The sequence below is a fragment of the Miniopterus natalensis genome, chromosome 13, assembly GCF_054644295.1.
Source record: "Miniopterus natalensis isolate mMinNat1 chromosome 13, mMinNat1.hap1, whole genome shotgun sequence".
Classification (NCBI taxonomy): domain Eukaryota; kingdom Metazoa; phylum Chordata; class Mammalia; order Chiroptera; family Miniopteridae; genus Miniopterus; species Miniopterus natalensis.
The window spans coordinates 50,091,886-50,116,091 of NC_142093.1; the positions used below are offsets into that span (position 1 = coordinate 50,091,886).

The 24,206-nt window shown below is 52.0% G+C and overlaps 1 protein-coding gene across 1 annotated transcript in view; it reads left to right on the plus strand.

Moving 5' to 3' along the window:
* Positions 1-7,066: 7,066 nt before the first annotated feature.
* Positions 7,067-24,206, plus strand: part of PAX8 (paired box 8) — a 51,590-nt gene continuing 34,450 nt past the window's right edge. Inside the window, exons 1-2 of the mRNA XM_087823866.1 lie at positions 7,067-7,316; positions 7,650-7,753. Coding sequence (XP_087679992.1) covers positions 7,729-7,753 — 25 coding nt within the window. The 5' untranslated portion in view covers positions 7,067-7,316; positions 7,650-7,728. The remainder of the gene's footprint in view (positions 7,317-7,649; positions 7,754-24,206) is intronic.

The window sequence follows — 24,206 nt, forward strand, 5'->3', positions numbered from 1 at the left end:
GCAAGGACAAATACCAAATAATAACAGGGCTACCTCAGGCGAAGGGCTGAAGAAGGGAGACATTTATCACCACCATGTGAATTATTTATGATATATTATGTGTATAAGCTAAAAATAAAGAAATAGAAACAGAAAGAAAGCTGAAGACTCTGGTTCCCCCATGAATCAGAAGGTGGCAGTTAGGTCAGACATGGCCCACCAGGGAGCTGACCCCACCCCCACCCTCCCAGGAAGGATGTCATATTCTGGACCCACCCTCTGGAGCCTGGGGAACACTATCTGGGAGGAGAGATCTCAGGCTGGAGAACTTGGTAGCCCCTCGGGGCAGAGAGCAGGTGTACTCTTGGACACAAGTGTAGTCTTGGGCACTCTAAGGACCACTGGGTGAGTACACACCCAGAGCGGGGGGCCAAGGGAGTGCACCCAGAGCTAGGGCCAGGAGAGTGCACACCCAGAGCTGGGGGTGAAGTTGCAGCCCTCAGGCCTGGGGCCTGTGCTCTAGTTGTCCTAGGAACCCGCTCCTTCAGCCCTCCTTCTTGCCCCCTCACCTTTTCGCCACCTTTGGAACCGGTCACTGTCTCCTGATGTCCTGAGTATGGTGACAACGACACCCTAGGTCTATGAGCAACACTCTTTCCTCTTTATCTGAACTAGTTTAACCTACAGTCACTAAGGTTTATTGAGCACCCACATGCTCCAAGCACTTTGTCTGACTAATCATCCCAGTTGAATACAAGTGCCATGATTTGTCTCACTGCTTGGTTTCCAAGAAAGCAGGGGATTGCACAAGGTCACACAGCAGGGCAGGAATGTGCCAGGATTCCAGCTCTGGTGCCCGATTCCCAGCCCCAGTCAACAGTCAGTGTTCGGTGGTGACTCCTGCACTGCCTCTGAACTAGGGAGGGAAGGAAGGGGCGCCAGGATTCAGGTGGGGAAAGATCCCTCTCCTGGACCCAGGTCCTCTCCGCCCTCCACCGTGTGAGCCTGAGGGAAGTGACTCTGCTTGCAGACAAGTCACGGATCATATGGGATGAAAGTCTGCAAAGTAACAGGGAATGTGCATGAAGCAGACAGAAGCCACCAGGGCACAGCACACCCAGGAGGCTCAGGGAGAGGCATGTAGGACAGAAATGATGATGCGACTGAAAATGAAGTTTAGAAAATGTATAGGTTTAAGGTCTGAGGATCTGATGGAAAACATGGTGCCCACCATTGATAACACTGTCTTGTATCATCGAAACTTGCTAGGGAAATTGAAACTTAAATGTTCTCACCATTAAAAAATGATAAATATGTGAAGTGATGGAGGTGTCGCTTAACTAGGCTGGAATCCTTCCACAGTGGGTGCGTAGCTCAAGTCACCACGTTGTACACTTTAAATATCTTACGGTTTTTAATATCTTACAATTTTATTTGTCAGTTTTACCCCAATAAAGCTGAAAAGCAAAATAAGGAAGAAGGAAACGCACAGGTGTATGATCCACTCACTCTGCCGCCAAGGTGTTTGGTGTCCAAGCCTTGCCAAGGGCGTGGGAATTCAGCTGGGGGCAGTGGCTTTGATTTTCTCTTGACCTTTCATGCACCTGTCCTTTCTGACTTCCTAGGAAGCCTAAGGCTCCCAACCAAGGATTGGGCTTCCTCCAACAGGCCACTGTCGACCCCTGAAACTAACAAAAAAGACTGTTTTTCTAGTTCGTTCCAACAGCCTTCTTGGAGCGTTTACTGTGTTTATGCCCTGGAAGCCTGCTGTGGGTGGTGGAGACAATGCTGGTTCAGGGTTCGGACGAGCCTGAGTTCAGACGAGCCTGAGTTCAGACCCAGAGCAACCTCTATATCCCAACTGCCTCAGAACTCAGCTTTGCTGGGTGTCGTGGGAAATGAATGGTGTTATATGTAAGGCACTGTACAGTACCTGGCATTTAGCAATACTTAGTACACAATAGAGACAGCTGCTGTTATTAGAAGGAAGGGAACACCATGCTCAGTGTTCCCTCAAGGCGAGGGTGTGTCCATCCTCATGTGTGGGCCGTATATACCACTATCACTGGGTCCTGGGGCCTGGAGACAAAAACGGGTGCAAACCCCTAATTCTTCAGAGGCTCCTCCAGAGGCAGGGGAGGTAAGGTCGTTGGTCCACAGCAGAAAGCAAGACGCCTGACTGGGAGGAGAGCTTAGGCCCAGGGTGGCTGTGCTTGATATGGAGCCTTCCTCTGGGGCAGGCAGCCAGTCCCACTTCCCAGCCACCAGGGTCCTGGTCCTTTCCTCAGGCCCCTGGGCACTGCTGAGGGTCAGGGGAGGACAGGCTCTATTCTGTGGTTTGTGCCAAGAGCAGGAACCCCTGGCATTCCAAGGCCACAGAGAACAAAGCCAGCCGCGAGTCCGATGAAGAGCCCCGCACCTGGGTTTTTTCCTTGGCGTCTCCCCAAGAACAGCTGTCAGAGAGGCAGCCCCTTTGGGCTGGGAGGATTCCTGACTCCTGACTCCTGAAGCTCTGGCTGGAGGCAGGGGCCTGGCCGAGGGGAGGGCATTCCTGCAGAGTGAGCTGCACCCTCTCCTGGAGAAGGAAAGTTTTCTAGCCACGGGGTCTGATCTCATCCTGGCCACTTCTTGGGTTCCAGAACCTTCTTCCTGATGGGAGGGTGTGGGTGCTGCAGAGGGAGTAATTAGGCTGGGGAGAGTAGAATTCCCAACCCTTAAGGTAAGGCCTGGCTCACCAGGGCTCTGAGTCATCCACCCACCAGCTAAGAATCTGGACATGGTACTTACTTTCCTGGGGCTCTGTTTTCTCATTTGCAAAATCGGTTGCAAAAGGACCTAGCTCATTATTTGTACCTTTTTTTTTTTTTTTTTTAATATGTCTTTATTGATTTCAGAGAAGGGAAAGAAGGGGGAGAGAGAGAGATAGAAACATCAATGATGAGAGTCATTGATCAGCTGCAGCCCGCAACCCGGGCATGTGCCCTGACCGGGAATTGAACCCCGATCGCCTGGATCCTAGGTCGATGCTCAACCGCTGAGCCATGCCCGGCCGGGCTATTTGTACCTTTTTTTAAATCCTCACCCGAGGATATGTTTATTGAATTTTAGAGAGAGAGGAAGGGAGTGGGGAGAGAAAAACATCCATTTGCCGATTGAGGATCGAGCCCACAACCTAGGTGTGTGCCCTGACTGGGAATCGAACCTGCAAACTTTTTGGTGCATGGGTCAAAGCTCTAACCAACTGAGCCAAGCAGGCCAGGTATTTGTAACTTTTAAAAAACGATTATTACTAGAAAAAAAAAGTGACCTGTGTTGCCCCTTCCCTCTCCTTGTCACCTTCCTCTCTGCTCCCCAGTGAGGCTCACTCCTAAGCAAGCAAGCCTGGAAACAGCGGTCTCCCCCAGCAGCCCAGGTGGCAGCCACCAAGAGGCTACAGGTGGACAAGGAGCTTAAGAGAGACGTGCCCAGGACACCTCTCCAACCCCAAACCAACTGGACAAATGCCACCAGTGGCTTTTTCCAAAGTGCTTTCCACAACTGGTGGCCCTTTCCTTTCACCTGCCAGGACCTGCATTTCTATTTCAGGGTTTTGAAAGCCTGAGGGGAGGAGGGGAGGCACACAAGACAATTAATGATTGATTGTCTGGCACAACCACCAGGAGGCCTCAGGGCAGGCTGTGGCCATTTCCTGAGGTGCAGGGACAGGGTAGAAGTCCCGTGTGGCTGTGGCACCACTGGGCAAGTCGGAGGCGAGAGGGTGCCCTGAGCACTCCTGCCCTCTGTGAAGTGGTGGAGTCATGGGGGCTGGAAGCTCTGCCCTGTGGGGCCCCCTTCTGCCTTTGGCTGTGCTCCCTCTTTCTGGGTCCCCTCACTGACACCCCTGCCCCCATGCAACCCCACAGCCACCCTCCACCCAAGGCTCACTCACTGGCTCTTTCCTGCCAACAGGAAATCACCTGTCCATCACCTAGGGGCTCAGGTGGCTGTTTGAAAAACTCACAGTGCTTTGGGGAAAGGATTAAAGGAACCGACCTCTACAGCAAAATTTCAGAGCAGTTTTAACTCTGCCCTCTTGGAAGTACTGCCCTGCCTTTGTTGTCTAATAATAATTAACTCTGTGCAGAGCTGCAGCTTTCAAAGGGCGTTCACATCCATAACTATTCACCTCACAACAAAGCTAAGACAGGGCCTTCCGCCTCGCTCTCCACCTGCACCCACAAGCCAAAGAGGAGGAAACTGAGGCCCAGAGAAAGGAAAGGGCCCATCCCATGGAGCCAGGGCAGAACCCTCACCTCCTAACTCGAAGCAGGAGTGACTGTTTCCTTCCCAAAGAGTGCACTTTAGTCCCAGGAGGTGTTTACCACAAGGTGGGGGGCAGGGCAGGTAACCAAAGAGGTTCTTGGGGACAGAAACCTTCCCCTAAGGCTGGTGTCTCCTGGGGTACATGGGGCAAGGGGGAGAGGCCCATGGACCACACTGGAGTTCAAGGAGCCAGGAGGCAGGATTCCAGCTGCACAATTAAACACCACCCAATAGTCAGTATAAACTCTGAGCTGCTGGTAAAAGGCCCCGAACCAACTGCTTCCTGGCTCCATCAGCTAGATGGCCAACTCATCCTGTTTGCCTGGGATGGTTGGTTTTCGCACCCCAAACCCCACATCCAGGAAACAAAGACCCTCAGTCTTGCCCCTGACAAGCCCTACCACCAGCTCAGTGGATTTCAGCTGAGTCCTGGGAAAAAAGACCATCTTTGGAAGGTTTGGCAGATCAACCTAAAATTTAAAAACCACAGAATAGTCACTGGACTCAGGCAGTTGCCTGGGACGGATATTAAACTCTTCTAATGTTAAACTTGAAAGAATCTTCATTTCCACAATGGAACACACAGATTCTTGGCCAGATTTGTCAAAATGTTAAAGGCAAGCCAGAGTTACTTTCTCTTCTCTATTTATTTTCTTACTGGCAACTAAATAAACTTTCTTGGAAAAACACTGGGTTAAAAAAAATTGTAACTAAGCTTAAACCACAGGTTGCAGGCTGACAATCTCAGAGTGAAGGGCTTAGGGGCACTGAATCTGAGAAGGGTTGGAGTGGAAGATGTTGGTTCCGAAAAACGTGTTCTAAATTTCCCATTGACCCAAGAGTCTCTTAGTCACAATGTGAAATTTATTTTGAAATTTTAAATAACATTGAAAGAAGGCTTGCGATGTTCATTCTTAACTAAGAGAATCATGGATTTTTTAAAGTTTTAGAAAAATACATGATAAAAAGTATTTTTAAAATATATATGTACTTCAACCTCTTGATTTTGCAGAGAAGGCCAGCCCCAAGGAGTTGGGGTGCTGTTGATAACCATTTTCCTGGCCTTGGTTGAAGAGAATTTAAGAAATGGCAAGGACCCCAGGCCTGCTTCCCTCTGGTATCAACCAGGAAGCAGGGCCAGAGCAGGACTCAGTGGCCGAGCTCCTCCTGCCTGTGGCCTGTAGGCTCCAGAAGAACTCTGCAGAGCTCCCTCCTGTCACCTGCAGCCTGGGGAAGGGTGGAGTTTGTGGAGGTAGGTTTTGTGCACCAAGTTTTCATTTTAAAATGACTTTTTAAAGATGAACTCACAAATGGGACAGGAATGTTTTGATGACTTACTGGCTTTTGTCTTTTGAGAACTTTTGCCAAAAATGGGGGGCAGGGGTCTTGTTTTGTTGAGTGGGAGAACAGTATAGGCAAGATGAGTAGATGGGGGCTGAGTTCCATGGTTGCTGGTACCTCTCAGCCCCGGGGTTGGTGGCCCCGTCTGAGGTTTGTACAATTGTTGGGATGAGGGCTTGTCAGGCTCACCCTGGAGCACAGCCTCCTGGGTTGGAGGGGAGCCTCTTCTTGGCTCCACACTCCACAGCCTCCTAGAGGAACAGGGGGGCAGTTGCCAGGTGTGGTAGTGGGACCTCTGCTGGGTCCACTCTCACCTCAACACCTTTCCAGCTTCTCTCCAGGGTCTAACCAGAGAAGTGGCGTGTTTGAACATCTGGAAACCACAGAACAGCTAAATAATAATTTTAAATAATGTCTCTAAATAACAATTTTAGAGAAACTTTTAAAACAATAAAGCGCTTACTGTTTTTGTTTGGAGACATTCAAAACTGCAGAGGGTCCATTTGGGGTCATACATATTCTTTTTCTGTTCACAAAATGATTAATTTCTGCTAAATTGAGAAAGGAAAAAGTCTGGGTGGGAGGAAGAAGAGGGTTAACCTGAAAGACAGAGCTTTTTTTTTTAATTAAGAAAAATATTGTGAATTCCCCCCCCCCCCCCCCAGTAACCCAGGCTCCTCTGCCCCTTCCCTTCTCTCTCACTCCAGCAGCCTCTCCAGGTGGCACAGCCCCTCCACACCAGAGAGCACTGCTGTCCTCTCAGCTGTAACCCTGAGTCCCCAGCCTGACCTCAGATTTAGGGAGCATCTAAGCCTTGCCCCCCCCCCCCCCCAGTGTTGCCTGTACTCCACTTCCTTCCTGTGAGGAAGGAGGGACAGCTTTTGCCACATAAAGGGCTCCTCACTCCCGCAGGAGAGACCCTTCTTACCCACACTGGGCCCTCACCTCCCCAAGGCCGCTGACTCCTGCAGACAAGGCCAGAGGGCAGCTCAGTCCTGTCCCTTCCTAACACCCTTCCAGGCTGAGGGGAGAGCTGGGCTCTCACTGCCAGGCCTGTGAACTCTTCTCCCAAGTTCAAAATCCTCAAGGAGCCAGAGAGAGGGCTGGCACAGCACATGTGTTGGGGGAGAGAGGGGTCCGGCGAAATGGGTTCTGTGACCATTGTCATTAACTTAGTGTGAGGGTGTGGACCCTGCCTAGTGGGAAGGAGCTCAGGGCTATTCTGGGTTCTGCCCTAGAAGAGGTCCACACCAGTGGGGAAAAGGTGAGCAGCTTCTGCAGCGTGCCTCTCACTTCTGGTGGTCGGTGACCCCAGCAGGACCCAGAGACCCTCCTCTTCAGGCCCTGAGATGTCCATCTCCCACTCCTTGAATAGTTCCAGGCCTGCTGAGTTCGGGCTCAGCTGTCTCCCTCTCCTCTCCTCTGGAAACAGAAGCTCCAGAGAATGTTTCTAACTCCTGAGTCCACTCAGCCATGTCCCCCTTGCAAAATCCTCCCCTTCCCGCACCCCCCTGCACCCAGCCAGCCAATCCGCGGGCTGCGAGCCTCTCCAGACCCTTGTCTCAGGGCCCTGGCGGGATAAAACTGGTGGCGATGCCTGGTGGATGGGAACAAACTTGGGACCGAGGAGAGACGCGGGCCCAGGGCACCCTCGCTGCGGACCCAGGCACTGAGGGCCTGAGGCCTCGGGCCAGGTACGCTGCGCAGGGCTGGCTGAAAGCTGACCGCGGGAGAGGGGTGATCAGAGAAGGGAGAGGGTCCCGAGAAGATTTTCCTCCCAAGTTAAACTGGATGAGATTGGGGAGGCGGAGGAAGAGGGCACCGGGGCTGGAGTTGGGACTTTGTTGGCAGACCTCTAATCCCGGACCCTCCGGACTCACATGTGTCTGTTAGGCCAGGCTGAGGTTGGCCACGTTTGGCCTAAAACCCTCCGACTCCTGCCACTGGACGAAAGCCAGGGCGACAGGGCCCGGGTGGAGGTCTAGGGCAGCAGACACGCTCTCATGCCCTTTCCCCTGGGTCTGCAGGGCAGCAGCGCGGCGGATGCGGCAGGGACCTGCCTGAGGACTCCCCGAGCCCCCGGCGGGCCGCCAGCGATCCACGGCGATGCCTCACAACTCCATCAGATCCGGTAAGGACGCGCGTGGCTAGACCCGGAGCCCGGCGTCGCCGTGCGTCCGTGCGTGCGCTCGGGTCAGCGGGGCTGGGGGCGTGCGCGTCGGACTCGCGGGACCCCCCTTCGTGGGGACGCAGCTGGGGCGCCTCCGGCCTGGCTCTCCGCTGCAACCACCTCGCTGCTCTCGGGCCCAGAGGTTGCCTCGGCCCCGCGGAGCTGCCTCCGAAGGCCTTGGTTTCTGCGGACCACACCGAGCGGTGAGGAGCTTTCCGTGGGGTCAGAGGGGTGTCCCTCGAGCCCATCCCCAGCTGGCCTAACCCTTGAGAGTGGGCCGCGCCCTGCTGCACTTACAGCTCCCCTGCCCGGGCCACCAAGCCCTTGTCCGGGTGCGCGCAGCTCTCCTAAATCCCCAGGCAGGACCGCGAGCGCCGCGCACCTCTCAAGCCAGCGGGAAAGGAGCCCGGGTTCTGGGGCCTGGGAGCCGTGAGTGAGCTCGGGGGTTCGGCCTGGGAGCCGTAAGTGAGCTCGAGGGTCCGGACTCCTCCTGGCCGAGCACCCGGCAGGCGGGGAGCCGCGCGTGGGGCGTCCGGCCTTCGAGGACTGAGCTCCCCGCGGTGCCGAACCTCTTCCTCACCGGCGCCCCGGCCTAGGGCCTTCAAACGCGCTCAGGGTCCCGGGCTGCGGCACCTGCTCTCTCCATCTCCTGGGCCAGGCCCGGGTGGAGTAGGGGGGTGGGGGTCTGTGTCGGGAAGGAGTCCTAGGATCAGGCTGGTGGGCTCGCTGGGCACCGCCGCCCGCGCGCAGCAAGTGTGGACAGTGGGCAGAGGCCCGGGCCGGCCGCGGTGATGGATGGAGCCGGGTCGGCTGCGGGGAAGGCGATTTATGGGGCCAGGGCGCAGCGCTATCGATTTGGGCCGGCGAAGTGAGAGGAAATCAATATTTCAGATGAATTCTCGGCGAATATGAAGTCCGCTCGGCAAACGGGACATTTGTTATAATAAAGAGGGTCGGATCCGCGCGGCGTGCGGCTGAGATCTCTATTTAGCCCGAGTGCGGCGGTCCAGCTTCGAGCGCTGCCTCGGATCTGGGGGCCCAGGCTCCAATGTGTGGGGTTCCGGGAGACCCGGGACGGGGGCGGGAGGTTTCTTATTCCGGTGTGTTGCTTGGCTGAGACCTAGTCAGCAGTACCCCACCCCCCACACTGCCGTCCGTCCGAGGGCGCGGGTCGGAGACCTCGCCACCCTTCCCGGAGCCCTGGGACCTGGTGGGGCTACTCGTGTATCCCTTGCCCAGCTGCGCTCGGGTGCCACGCGAGCTCCCGGACCATTTTCTGAGGCCAGGACCAGGTTTTCTCCCTTTAGTCGTTAGCCAAATTCGGTACAATACCGGGCGTCGCCCCGCCTCGGGAGCAGGACCGTCTCCCAGGCCGAGCGCGCCGGGTGCGGGATCTAACGCCAGGCTGGCCCAGCCGCTTCCACTCTGCTCGCCGTGGATCCCCAACCCCCGCCCCACTTTCCCCTGACCTTTCTGGCCGTGGTAGGACTGGGTGCTCTTGGACCCCGAATTCACCGCCCTGGACCAGACACTTTGAAGAATAAGAGGAAGTCTCAGGCCCTTGGGCTGGCTTGATTTTGTTTTCTCTACTTATTTTCATTCTAGAAGCACTCATTAGGATACATGGGAATTAAGGAAAGAGAAAAGAACACGATTCATTTTCATTGTAAATCATCAAGGAGCCCAGGTGACGCTCGGATTCCCTTGAGCTCAGAAGCAAATCCCCCTTGGTTTGGGGAGGGAGCAGTGCACCCTGCGCGCCGAGGGCCGAGACGTTTTCAGTCTAGAGGAGCCCGGAGGGCTTCGCCCCCTCCCCAAACAAAGCAAGCCAGCCAGCTGGGCGGAAGGGAGAATGGGGCTTCCTCTTTTAGTTTAATTCATTGCTAATAAAAGGAGAACTGCCTAAATGCAGCCAGAGGGTTCAAGGTTGCCCCTGCTGCTTGTCTAAACCCTCTGTCGATTAAGGAGCGAGGACCCCCGTCTTTCTGATCAGTTTGCTTGACGCTGTCGCCCTGAATGTAGAGCTCAGTTCATAAACTGACCCCTTCTGTTTTTGTAAGCCCATGTCTCCCTTAGGTGTCAGCAGCTTCTCTCCCCCCGCACTTCCGTTTCTGAGGGGCTTCACCTGGAGACCCCCACCTAAGTTTCCTCTGGGACAGGTGGGGCTCAGGTTCCCAGGCCCGCTCTCGGGAGCTGGGCGGGCGCACCGTTTGCAGCGACCGCAGGCGCTAGTTCCCCAGCGTCTGGGTGCCTCTGCGCTCAGCCGCCGTCGGCCCACCCTGGGCTCCCTCTCCGCCGATCTTGCTTCGTAGAGAGGTCTCAATGCATGTATATGTTTTCTACAGCTTTATTCTGAAGGGATGGGGAGAGTCAATAGCAAATTATTCTGGTGTGCACTGGTTAGCAATGGGCTGAACGTTCGGTAAAACCTAGCAGGAATTTTGTAGCATCGGGGGACCAAAGAGCCTGTAGGGCAAAAATATTTTTAAATATTGAAAGGTGCATGGGAAATGATAAACACCACATAAATATTAAGGTGTAAGCAATACCGGATCAGTGAGGAAGAGAGTTGGGTAAAGCAAGCAGGTCGTCACTTAAAAGTTCCGTGGGACAACTCCCTGCAACCAGGTTGCCCAGCTCCTGAAAATCGGTTACTCAAGTGATAAAATGAGACTTCAGATGGCTGAGGAACGTGCCTCTAGCTCCCCAGGTCTGAGATGTGAAGCCCTGTGCCCTTCTCTGGGTTTTTAGAAAGAAGCAACGGGGCCAAATGCATTTGGGGAGGGTGTATTTCCTTCCCAGGTTTCTAGCCTGGGTTGAAAATAAGGTCTTCCTGGAATGGAACCGGCCTGAAGAGAATAAAGAGGTATTGGGGTTCCTCAATTCATCTTTGTTTCAAGATGGCCCATCCTCCCACTCTCCGCAATGCAAGTTAATTAGGAGATAATTTAGCTACCTTGTGAATTAGTTTTAAGATAAGTATCTTTTCAAGCTTTGTCACTTTAATTGCCCCACTGATTGATAAGAAGTAATTATTTCTAATTGACACTTTTTGATGTCTATTGGAAGCATTTATTTGGGACTTTTTTTGGAGTGGAAGGAAAGTTAATTAATTTTATCAGTCTATACCCAAAAGGACTCTGCCTAATTTTGCCCAAGAGGACAAAGGAAGTGAAGGAAGACAGCACAAAAGTCAATCGCATGGGATTTTAATTATTAGGAGATATTTTTGTTCAAAGGAGAGCATCTACTAATATAATAGTAGGTCAAAACTTTGTTTTTAGGGTCTCAGATCTCCAATTTTAACGGGTAGATGTTTTACGGGTTTATGTTTCCCTTAGAAACACAAAAACATACGCAGTATTTACAATCCCTTTATGTGCTGACTTCATTTTGGAGGTTACTCTGCTGTGTAATTAATTTTCGTAAAAAGTAAAATCAACAGAACTCAGGATGCTTTGAATAAATGGCATTATTTTGGTAAGAGCTAATTGTAAAAAGATTTACGAATAGCCATCCTTGTCCTGTAATTATTGATAGAGTTGAGTATAAAGGTGAAACTTTACTTACGGTGACATGCCTTTTCATACCTAAACCTCGGAGTAAACAGCTTAATCATTCACATCCTCCAGCATATGTTACTGTGGAAGGGAAAGAAGGGAAAGAATTAATAAAAAAAAACAACAAAAAACAAAGATGCTGAAAGGAGGCAGTGGGAGGAGGGGACAAGGGAAGGAGGTGGCTGGAAAATAAAAATGAAAGAACTTATTTCAGAAACGAAGGCAGCCAGGTGCATGGAACCTTGGCCATTCAATATGAGGAAATCAAAATTCTACTTCAGAACGCATCCTCTTGCACGGGATTCCTACTGCCGCCCCTAAGCAAACCCTAGCCACCACCGGAACCCCTCACTTTTCTAGGCATAAAAAGAGGCAGGATCTTTGGGAGCCAGCTGGTCTGGATCTCTGGTGTCTAGATGTCAAAGTCCTGATTTGTGTCCATGAAAAGGGAGCAGGAACTGTGCACTGAGCTCTAGGGGCTTGTAAAGAGATTTGCGTGTTTATTTTATTATTAAAGCCCCTGTGGTCATCATTCCTAGCTGTGTGCCCACACTCTTCGTAGCCAGACTTGTGACACGCTGACATAGGAAGATATTTCCACATTAGCCCGGAAAGCACGCCTGAACCGAGAGCGGCACAATCAGACAAGGTGCCCTCCCGTCAGGCTAATTGCAGCCAGTGCCTTTTTCAATCATTTATGTGCAAGATCTCGTCTGCTTTTAATGCTGTTTCTCCTCGATTACATGGAGCTGCAAGAATGAGGAAACATTTTAGATGAAAAAGAAATTTAAGACATACAAACAGCAGATAGTATCACATACCAACCTCACTATTAGTGAAACTGAAAAATATATAAATAATGCAAAAAAAAAAAATCAGCAAGGGAGAGTTTAGTAATGGAAAATTCCCCTGCAATTAAATGAAACAGTAATTCAGTGGAGATATGCCCGAATGAATTAGCATTTATTAATTGGTTCTTATAAAAACAATGCATGTGCATGCGGTTGCAGGTGTGTTTAAAATATCGATTTTTCATTGGAAAAGTTTCTCAACTATTCATATCAAATTATGTAGTGATTACATTCTATTTTGCAAAAAGTCCCAGTTCTCTCACTGGTGGATTTCACTTGTACGCAGAGTAGGGGCAGGGAGAGGAGCCCCCTTTAGAAGAGAAGAATAAAGCTATCCCTCTTATCTTGGGACGTTTCCAAGTGAGAAACCAGTGGGGGACATGTGGGCAGAGTTTGCTATGCTTAGAGACATCCAAACCTGTCCTAGGTGACTCATCTGCTCTGGGGCACAACTACCTGAGGCAGAGGGCTGCCCCATAGTTGTGCACCATCCCTCTCCCCCCAACCCCCCAGCCTGCTACACCGGTTGTGGGTTGTGCACCTCCCACTCCCCACCCCACCCCACCCCCAGCCTGCACCAGCCTCCTCCCAGCTCAGGCAGCAACTGCAGTTTGTAATCTCCGGAGGAGCTTGACTGTGCAGGGACGTGTTTACTCTCTCACCACAGTTGGTCTGTCTTCAGTCCTAAGCATTTTAAAGCTGCTGTATTTATCAGTCCAAGAGGTGCAGTTGCACAGAGAAAGCTTTGAGCTCTGTGCTTCTGGGTGCACAAGGGGCCAAAGGGTAAAAGAAACAATTTCATTTATGAAGAAAAAGGTGGTTTTTAAAAGGAGGAGACAGGGGAATGTGCTCCCATTCAAGACTACACATTGTTTCAGTTGAGACTTTAGTTGAGACTTTAGTTGAGAAAGGCTGAGTCACCCAGCCCCCACACCCTTCAGAAATAGAACTTGAGGAGGTAAAACACCCTCTGAAGAGAGGAGAGTGCACCCCGCAAGCAGTCGGAGTTCCCAGTGAAGTGCCTTAGCCCAGGTTCTTCGGACTGGGAGCTAAAGACATTCTGCCTGGGTGTGCACGGTGACAGTTTCCAGCAGAGGCGCTGAGGTTCTCTTTGGAGGAAGGGGTACAGAGAATCTCATTCTAAGGGTCTCCATTCCTGAACACTCTCCCAGGTCAATCCCAGCTCATCCAGCTCACGGTCAGTGACCCTGGGTAGAGTCTCTGGATCAGGATTAGGCAGAGGCAGCCACCCTTCCTAACGTGTCTACAGCCATGGCACTTTTAAGTAGATCATTGAGGGTTTGTAATTATTTCCTCAGGTGCAGACTTGGGGCCTCCAGATCCCTTCCCCAGCCAGGTGGGGACATGATGAGCCAATGTCTCTTACATGGACCATGCATCAGAGCACTCTTCATATTTTATATGCACAACTCATGTCACTGAATCTGGCTTTGCAGTGACTGAGGCCCCCTCTCCAGGCATCTCCTTCCTGAGGCATGTCCCGCAGAGGATATTTGGGTCCTGTTTCTGTGTCAATTCCTGAGCATCCTCCCATAGTCATGAAAGCCAATAAGATGCCAAGCATGGCAAAGGCTTAGCACAGCCAGCCCCCAGTTGCTCGAGGTCTGTCAATGCCACTTTTATATCTAAAGGAAGAGCTGAGTGTGCCCTGGCACCAGTGATCCCTCAACAAATGGAAGTGGGCATGGGGTTCTGCCGGAGAGGCACACCCAGGGCTCCCTTAATTCTCAGGACTCTCCCAGGCAGGAATTGTTAGTGACACTTTTACAGAAGAGAAGGACACTGCTGCTCAGACAGGTTGATCTGACTCCAACTTCCCTTTCCATTGCCCCCCTTCCCAAAGTCTAGCTTGTCACAATTTCCTGTAGCACCAGACGATTTGCACCTGCAGCTCTACTGGGAACTCGGGCCAGAGCCCTTGGTAGGAAGACACAAGGGCCTATAGGACAGTGGTGGTGACAGGCAGGGCCTTTGGTCTCTTAGCTTATTTTTTTTTTCAGGGTACCCTACTCTCCAGCTCAATTAAAATAGCCCCCTTCTCAATGTAGTTCTCAGTCTTCCTGTCTGCAAAATGGGAGAAGTGATCTCTATCTGGACCTTACTTCTGCAGGTCCCTTTGAGAAGGAAGAAGATGATAAACGGGCAAGAAAGGCAGAGAGAGGGACTTTCTTTGAATACACCCCCCAGGGCTGCTATGTTCCCACCTGCACCAAAAAAAAGGGGGGGGCATCTCTCCTCGGGCACCTTAATAAATCACAGCCAGAAAGGAACTTACTCCCAGGCATCTCCAAGCCACACTTAGCCTCCCTGTTGGGTCCATTTCACAAACTAATGGTCCGGTAGGTGTGATGAAATCAGCCTCACAGTTACTGGGAAGACCCATCCATGAAGTCTGGGCTGTCACTGGGCCCCTGCCCCCAGCAGGGCAGCCAGTGGTGGGCACTGGAGGTGCTGGATCTCCGTTGTCCAAGTTTAGGCTCAGTCCCTCTGCTGCTTCCTTGGGGTCCTTCACCTGAGAGCCTCCTAGAACACTGGCAGGAAAGAGGTTTAATTTTAATGTTTCACTTTTTTGCTGTGGAGAGTGGGCTGGTGGCATTTCCAGATGAAAATCCTCCTGTCGTTCAAGAGTCAGCTTGAGAAAAAACAATTTCTTTCCTCCCTTCTTTAACTCTTTTATTTCTCCTGTCCTTAGCCACAGGCTCATCAGCTTTGTCTCCTGCATTGCTCTCCTAAGTGGCCTTGGAGTGACCTGAGTACTTACTGCTGATTAGTCCTCTGGGACATATTGTCGCTGTCGTATCAGCACAGCAGAGAGGTCAGGGAGCTGGCTGGGTGACGCGTTGCAGAGAGAAACAGCTTAATCTGATGTCATCATGGGAGCTGTGTATTTGCACATACCTGGGGCCCTCTGTGTGTTTTGATTTCTCGACTTCTCTGGGAGGACAGCACAACCATTATTCCAGGGTAAACTCGGGGTGTGAGGTGTCAAGAGGAGCACTTTTGAAGTCACTGTGAAGCACTGTGGCAGCCTCCCTATCTCTGTAGGAGCAGGGGGGGCTGGCCTGGGAGGCTTTGACCTTGACCTGACCTTGCTGCTTTCTCCCTGTGTGACCTGAGGCAAGTCACCTGTCTCTCTGGTCTTGAGTTTCCTCATCTTTATAAAATACAAGGACTGTTCAGGGCTTCCAGGAAGTACTGAAAGGTAGACCAGGATCCTCACCAGGTACATAGTAGGTACTCAAGAAATATTCCCCACTGCCCACAGTAGTCACCAGGGAGGACAGGCTCCAACACCCTGCAGGGCAGATGCCCACACCTTACGTTTTCTCAATGTTCTCTGTGAAACTCCATGAATATCTTGAAACCCAGTGTCGAAACTTTGTTTCAGTTCAATTTTAAGACAGACCTTTTAATATTCCACATAGACAAAATAAAAGGCCCCCTGCCCAGGAGGTTTGGACTAAATGAAAGGCTATGTGGTTCGGAGCTTGTGGCCGTGATCAGCAGCTCCCGCAGCCCAGTCTGGAAAAGCTCCCCTGGTTTCCTTTTACTCAGCCGCAGGGGAAGCACTGGCCTGGTGCTAGAACAGAACAGGCTGTTTGTGGCCTTTACGTTGGAATCCAGAACATTCTGGGGTTTTCGTAGAATTGTGTTGGAGGAACATTAGCTGAAGGGGGTGTGCAGCCCTCTGTGTGTAGCTGACAGGACCACAGAAAGACTTGTTCTTAACCGACACAGGACCATGCGTTTATTTATTTTTCAAATGAAAATGTACTAATCTTCTGTCTTCTTCTCTTCCCCTCTCCACCGCACCCTCTTATATTTTCCCATTTTGTGTAATAATAATCCAGCTTTGGCATGACAGCAAACCGTGGGTGACATTTAAAAGCCGTGATTGGCTGAGCACCAGATCACTGGCCCCGGCTCTGTTTTGTTCTTCAACACAGAGATGGCTCTGAGTGCTGTCAAAATGGAGGTGGCAGGAATGGGGTGACCCCCTGACTCGTCCCTGGTGTCTGGCAGTGACTGTGAGGTGAGAACCAGGAGAAGGAATGTGGCTGCGAGAGAGGGTGTCGGAGCAGAAGAGGGACTGCACTCAAGCTAGGAGGCCACTGGGATCTGAGGGCCAGGGGTTTCATTCAGCAGAACAGGCCTCCCGCTGTGCGCAGGGTGCCACCCAAAGATAGCGACATTGGCTGCCGGATGGTCAGGGTAGATCACAGGGTGAGAGGCTCTTTCAGGGCCAGGAGCTGGAATCTTGTGATTCCCCTTCAAGTGGACAGACCACTAGGAGGGGAAGGAATCAGACCATACAAGGCAGTGGGGAACAAGGACTGGAAACGAACACCCTGGCCGGGGGGCAACCAAAGCTATTTATCTGGTCAGCCGGTACAACTGCGCCGTCGCCAATACCAGGCGAACCTCATCCGGCCTCGAGCTTGCTGGCTCCTGGCGCTCACTGTTCTGGGCGGGCAGCCGTGAGCCTGTAGGATCAGACGGCTCCGCCACGGTCTCCGCTGGCTCTAGATTGGGGGTGGCTGGCCAGCTTCTGGCAAAACATCGCCGAGCTGTGGCTGCAAATGCCGGGGAGACAGGCCCGCTTCTGCCAAATCAAAAGCTTGCTGGACACTCCGATGCTTAAGCCCTGTGCCTTCAGAGGTTTGCAGACTGTAGGACACCCCTCTGGGCTCCCCTTCTCCTTGACAGTGTGACAAGGCTTGGGCCCTTCTAGTCCTTGTATTCTGTGATGACCTGCCATTGTCTGTACCAGGGAGAGCCCATGCCCCATCCCCCCACCCCCTGAGAGATCCAGGCAGGTGTCCTTAACTGGGCCTCGGGCACACCCTTTAGCAGGTGGGACTGGCTCTCGAGAGTCCTTCAACTCGTTTGCTGTCCTCAGGGCCTGGCCGATCCTGTTGTCTGGAAGGTGTCCATCTCTCTGAGAGATCTGAGGCCAGGAGCATGTCGTGCCCTTGCCCACATTGCTCTCCATCTCCACCTCCCCAGAAGTCACTGTCTGTACTGCAGAGCAAACACAACTGTGTACAGCCTCCTATTGTTAGCAGGTGTCCATCATTTCCACATGTCGATGGTGCCTGTCCTGAGGCCAGGGAGCCTATCTGTCCCCCTTGTTGGCCTGGCCTTCGGAGTTGGACACACCTGGTTTTGCAGCCCCTTCAACCACTTATACCTGCGTCACCTCACCGGTAAAGTGGACTCATGGCCCCTGCCTCTGAGGACTGTCGAAGACTAACTGAGCTCATGTTTGTAAAACGCTGAGTCACGGGCTCCCCACTGCACAGCATCCTCGAAGCTAAGGCCTTCCGCAACCCCCTTCCTCCTTCCCGCTCTCCAAGGCCCCAGCACTTCATTGTTATGGCCTGTTTTGCCCTCTACTGGTGTAGGAACCTTTACCTCTGCGGCTCTCACCTTGTGCACTTGAACTACCTGACTGCCAGGGAGGGTGTACCTCACACCTCACAGGAGCTTCATGGATTATTATTACACCCATGGTCCACCTGGACCCAGAGTTGGTCCAGGCTACAAAGGGCACCCAGACAAGGAAACAGAGACCCAGAGAGGCATGCCTTGCCCAGACCTCACAAGTTTGAGGCAGAGCAGGGTCCCCATGCTGACAGTGAGGGCTTCTGCTGACCGGTGCTGCTTTTTGGAACCTGCACAGGGTGGAGTGAGGGCTGACCTGAGCCGAGGGAGCACTGATTGCAGCCTGTTCTGATTGAGCACCAACCAGGGGAATGAAAAGGCGCCTCTGTTGATGTGGACTTGTGAAACTGTACACACACACAGATGCACAAGTATACACACACATACATATGCATACACATGCACACACCACACACAAAGACACACATGTACAACAGAGATGCAGATACACTTGTACATGCACACATATGCACGTAATACAGACACACACATACTCATGAATGCGCACATAGACACAACACAGTCTCATACGCACAACTGTGCGGAGACACACATATACACTCACACTCACAGCTACGGCTGGGACTAGAGTGAGGCACAAAGGAATCCAGGCTGCAGAATTTAGGAGGCTCTCACTCATGAGCTCATGCAAGGGCAGGGCCGGCCTGAGAGCGAGGCCTCCTTACATTTTGTACCCTCGATGTCTGCCGTCCATGCACACACTCACACACACACGAGCAACCTGTGCTCACACACACACACACACACACAATACTCACTCATCACACACGAACACACTATGAAGAAGCTTTTACAAAGGACGTGTGCACAGAATCCTGTCCTAGGGCTGTTGGTGAAAAAAATGCAGGCAGAGAAGCCCCCGCTTTCAGAGACTCTGAGAGATGAGGCCGTGAAGTTACGGCAGCAATTGATGAGTCCAGGTTGAGTCCACACTGTTGAGAAGGCTCCCATAATGACAAGGTAGGGAAAGTGGGGTCCAAGATATTGGGGAATCTGCTGTGGGCTGTGGACCAACTCTGGTCAGTTTAGGCATGAGGCCACTGACCTGTGACCTCCCTGTTCTTACAACTTATGGTTGTAAGAAAAACCTCAACACGCAGCCACACCTCCCCGACCACTGCCCCCTGCTTAACTTACAGGACATGGGTGGTCCCGGGGCCCCTGCAAAAGCCTTGTTTTCAGATGAGATCCAGGGACAGTCATTTGCACAGGTCACTCTTCTGCCGAGGGTCAGATCTGCTAGCAATGCTCGGACTCAGGGATCCATGGCGGTTCTTCCCAGATGGGGACAGAGTCAGAGTCATCAGATAGGTGGGTAGCAGCAGGACTTGCCTGTTTTAGAATCTGGCCTCTTGTTCCTGTAAGAATGGCAACACTGAAGGCAGGTGGCCGAGGGCTGTCACCGGCCCGCTCCTCTGCTCAGACTACAAGAATGTTTCCTCTAACACTCTGCCCTCATTCAGAAGTCCCGGGAGCTCTGCCCTGAGCCCCATTCCCCCTGGCAGCCTGTGAACAAGCCTCTGTTCATGAAATTCCCCTGGAAGTGTGAACCTGTCTCAGGGATGCATAGGCCATGCTAGTTGCAGTGCCAAAATGAACCGATTAGTACAAACTACATGGTGTTGTCATGAGTGCTTTGTACAATTGATCTACAAGCATTTATAGTTGGGTAAGTCAGTGACTATAAAACAGTGTTTCCTGCCCAGTGGACAGAGGTGCTTGTTGATGTAATGAAACCTAACAATGGTGGCAGGAAAGAGAACATTCGTGGGTAGAAAACTCTCCAGCTAAAGTTGTAATTTTGTTTATTTAAAGGCCACCGCTTCATATATTCCTCAGGACCTCAGATCTGCTGGAGCAACACGTGTCAGATTCTGCCGCATTGAGCAGTGTTCTGTGGTGCTCTTTGCAGCAGGTGCAGCACCTGCCAGGTGCCTGTCTCCTGCCCAGGGTCAGGCAGCTGGTGCTGATGTGAGGCTGGCATTGCCTGACGTCCGCATAGTAGCTGCAGTGCCCAACACTGTGAAAAGATGAGACCCATATGGCTGCGTCAGAGGCAGCCAAGCATTTCTATCATGGAGACTTTGCAGGCCACCGTCCAAGGAAGAGCCATGTCCCTGGTGAGAGCCTCCTCTCACCTGTCCTTTTCCTGAAAAACAAAACAAAACCCCCTCATTTTCAAGGCCATGGTGCATAACGTGTGTCCGTCCCTTAAGGAACCCAGTGGCTTTGGGCATTGTAAGGATACACTCAGGGAAGGTGGGCTGCTGGACCCGGGTCTCCTGTCACCCAGCATCCCTTGCCCATCACACCTCACGTGAGCCACTCCTCTGTCTCAGTTTCAGCTTCCCTGGTGCAAACCTGGAGCCATGACACCTCTCTTCAAGATTTGATCCTGTCACCCTGAGGTCCCCTTTCTTAGTCAGCTTGGTTTGTCACTCCAGAACACCACAGACTGGATGGCTTACACACAGACATTTGTTTCTCACAGTTCTGGAGGCTGGAAGTCCAAGATCAGGGTGCCAGTATGGTCAGGATCTCTTCCCGGTTCAAAGGCAGCCGTCTTCTCGCCGTGTCCTCTCGTGGTCTTTCCTCAGTGTGTGTGCCTGGAGAGAGAGAGTACTGCTCTCTCTTCCTTTTCTTACAAGGGCACTAATCCCATCACGAGGCCCCACCCTCAGGACTCCATCTAACCCTCAAGACCCCATCTAACTCTAATCCCCTCCCAAAGGCCCCACCTCCAAACACCATTATGTTTGGGGGCTAAGGGCTTCAACATGTGAGCTTGGAGGGGTGACATGAACATTCAGCTCATAACACCACCCGCAGAAATCCTGATTTATTTTTCTCCTTCTTGGTCCACTATCTAGAGACACTCATATTCCCAGCCCTCTATGTTGTATGACGACCCCCTCTCTTCTCCTCCTGGCCTATTTCTTTCTCCCTGAATGAGTGCTCAGTGTGGACCTTATACCTGGGTCACCTTCGGTTTCACTGCAGCTCCTAAAGAAGCACCTGGTGTCCTCTGGTCTCTACCTCTAAGGTCCGGGCACACCTGCCTTTGCCCCGGGGCTCTGTGTGATCGCTCAAAGCACCAACTCTCAGTCACCCTGTTCTTAGACATGTTTTCATCCAACCACGCACCCTCTGGCCACACAGGCCTTGGGTTCTAACTCCAAATCACTTCAAAGGGCATTATTACAACAATACTTAATTCACTATGTAAATATCTACTGAGCCCTTCAGAATGGCAGGCAGGGAGTTCAGCTTTAGGTTACAGACAACGAAAGACCGTGCCTCTGCCTTTGCTGACATTCTGGAGAGAGAGGGAAGGCTTCAGGGCAGACGGACATGAATGCTGAGTGTGGGGGAGAGGGCCAGCACCGGGCTGGATGGAGCAGGGAGGGAGCCTCCTGAGTCAGGGGCAGGACTCCACCAGGTGACCTGAGGAGGGAGCAGCAGGAGCAGAGACGTGGAGACCTGGGAGAGTGTGCAGTTCCAGGAACTAGAGTCAGCGCAGGCGCAGGAGACAGCAGGGGAAAGACAGGTGGGGTTCACACAAACCATGGGCTTTTTTTTTTAAGCCTTACTCGAGTATATTTTTTCCATTGCTTTTCAGAGAGAGTGGAAGAGAGAGAGAGAGAAACATTGATGTGACAGAGACACATTGATTGGTTGTCTCCTGCACCATCCCTACCGGGGCAGGGGATAAACCTGCAACCAAAATAGGTGCCCGTGGCTGGAATTGAACCTGGGGCCTTTCAGTCCTCTGGCCAGTGCTCTAATCACTGAGCCAAACTGGCTACGGCCAAACTGTTGGGCTTTGACAAGAGAGGGTGCAGGTGTTAATTCTGACCTGCCACTGAGAAGCCTGGGTCACATACACTCGGCACAGGGACTTCCATCCTCCCCTGGGTCAACTGCACACTCGAGTTGTCAACTTCCGTGCTCCTTTCAGCTCTCCTGCCAGAGCCATGCACCTACCTCCTCTGTCCTTGGGTCCGTGTCCTTTTTATTAAGTGGAGCAGCCGTGGTAACAATCTGTGGGCACTAGAGGGTTTGCAGTATCAAAATGTTCTTACTTCTCTCCTTTTCCAGCCCTGTTCCAGAGAATCTCAGCCTGGTGATTTTCCAAAATTATCTTAGAGGCCTGCTTATACTTCCTGGCAGCACAATCATTAACTGGTATTTGCAGGCAAACGGCTGGTGTATAATCCGAGAAGATTTCCTTCCTTACTTCCTGACTCTATTTCCCACTATTCCTGCACGCAGACTCAGGTTCCAGCCAACTGGTCTTTGTTTCCAAAACACATCGTGTGTGTTCCCACCTCCAGCCTTTGCCCACTCAGTGGCAGCTGCCTGGAATACCATCCCCACTCCCACCCCCTGGCAAAGGTCGGCCAAGCACCACCTTCTTAACCAGAGCCCTCTCTGATGCCCTCGCCTGTCGTGGGCATTTTGCCAGTCAACCTGACTTTCATGTTCAAGTCTGGTTCATGAAGTTTTCCGAACATGAAGAAGCCCACGGATCCTTTCACATGATGTTGCTCTAATTACTCTCCTGTTTTCTTTATAAGTGGCCACTGTGGGATTGAGGAAACAAAGTTCCCTTTTAGGGAACTTGCTGCTGCCGTCCAGGCCCCAGCTGCCCCTCTGGGACACTTCTCTGGTCCTGGGGAAGGACTTCTGGCTGGCCGGGGCTCAGATGCAGGGTGGTGAGGTTGGGTAGCAGTGGCCACGGAAGTAGGAAACACTGGCAGGCCCGACCCAACATGCCACATGGGATCTTTCTAGGGGACACCGGGTGTCAGCTTGACAGGGAGGTCCGTCGGATTTAGGGCACAGCATCTGTGAGGACCAGCAGGCTGGGAATAAAACTCCCCAAACGATATCTGGTACAGAGTAGACATAAGCAGGTGCTTACTCAATATTTGTACAAGTGTTCCTCAGCGTGCTCTCTATTATCAGAGCCTCCTGGGCTCTGTTAGCAGCCAGGGGGGCCTGGGATCAGCGCCTTCGCAAGCTCCCAGCGACTCTGCTGTAGGTCAGCATTCGAGAACCACAGACCTCTGGCCCAACCAGAGATCGTCCCTGTGCAGAGCTTTCATGCCCAGTGCCAGGGAGACAGCCCTTCTCCCTGCGTGACACCGCCTCTCGGAGATTTCACACTGCCTCTCGGAGATTTCCACGAGAGGATCAGACACAGATGCAGACACAGCCTCACGTCTGCTCCTACCTGGCCATTTAACCTTCAGATTGTCGTCTTCATGTATAAAAGAGGCTCAAAGCATCAGCCCCACATCGCTCACAGGGTGTGAAAACCAAGGCCCAGTTGATGTTTGTTAAATTGAATTAAATTTAAGAATTGCTTACCCGACAGCAGCACTTTGAAAGGGTTCTGCAAATATTAGGTGAGTTCAGAACCAACTTTAAACTGGATCCCCAAAAATTCCTGAAGGGAGAAGCCTAGGAGCCCTGGTGGCTGATGTGTTGGTGCTCTTGCCCATGCTCGTGACGGAGGGGTCAGGAGAGGAGACCAGAGTGTGGCTCTGCAGGTTGGGCGGTGATGTCAGAGACCCAGGCACACTACAGAAGGTCATATGTTAGGAAGCACTTGCTCTTGCCTTAGCTGCCTGAGTCTACCTTACACAGAAATGTCACTTGAGGGGCAACCAGATACTCCAGGAGAGGAGCTCGGGAGTTCCCAAGCCTGCTGTATCTAGTTCAGAGTTAGAAGCCTGTTTATCTGCACATTAGTTTCCTAGGGTTGCCAAAACAAAATGTCACAAATCAAGGGTTTAAACACCAGAAATTGACCATCTCACAGTTCTGGGGGCTGGAAGTCTGAGATCGAGGTGAGGCAGGGATGGTTCCTTCTAAGACCATGAGGGAGAATCTGCTCCGCACTCCCTCCCGTAGCTTCTGGTTGTTTGCTGGCATCGTTGGTGATCCTTGACTTGAGTCAGCATAACTCTAATCTCTACTTAGCATTCTCTCTCTCTCTTTACCAAATTTCACCTTTTTATAAGGACAGTCACATGGGATTGGAGCCCACCCTAATACCTCATCTTAACTTGATCACCTGTAAGGACCCTATTCCCAAACAAGGTTGCATTCTGATGTACTAGGGGCTAGGGTTTCAACATATGAGATTTGGGGGACACAGTTCACCCTACAGAAGTCTGAGTATTGCATGTTCTTGGTCTGATTCAGCCCACTGCCCAGTCCTGACCCAGACTGTCAGCGAGCAGGTTTGGGTCTGAATGACACCAGCTGTAGGAGCCCCAGTTTGGAACCGACGGAGCGAGAGGGGGAAGCTGACACGCGTTCTCTAGATCCCCTCCTGCCGCTGCCACCCCAGTGCTCCCCCAGAGGAGAGGTCCTGCTTCCTGAACGCAGGACCCACAAGAAGAGAGCCCCATGTCTGGGTTTACCACCTAAGAAAATAAAAATGACAAGAAAACAAGTTGATAAGAGGACTAGAAAATAATTCAGGGCTTGCTGTGGCCTCCAGCC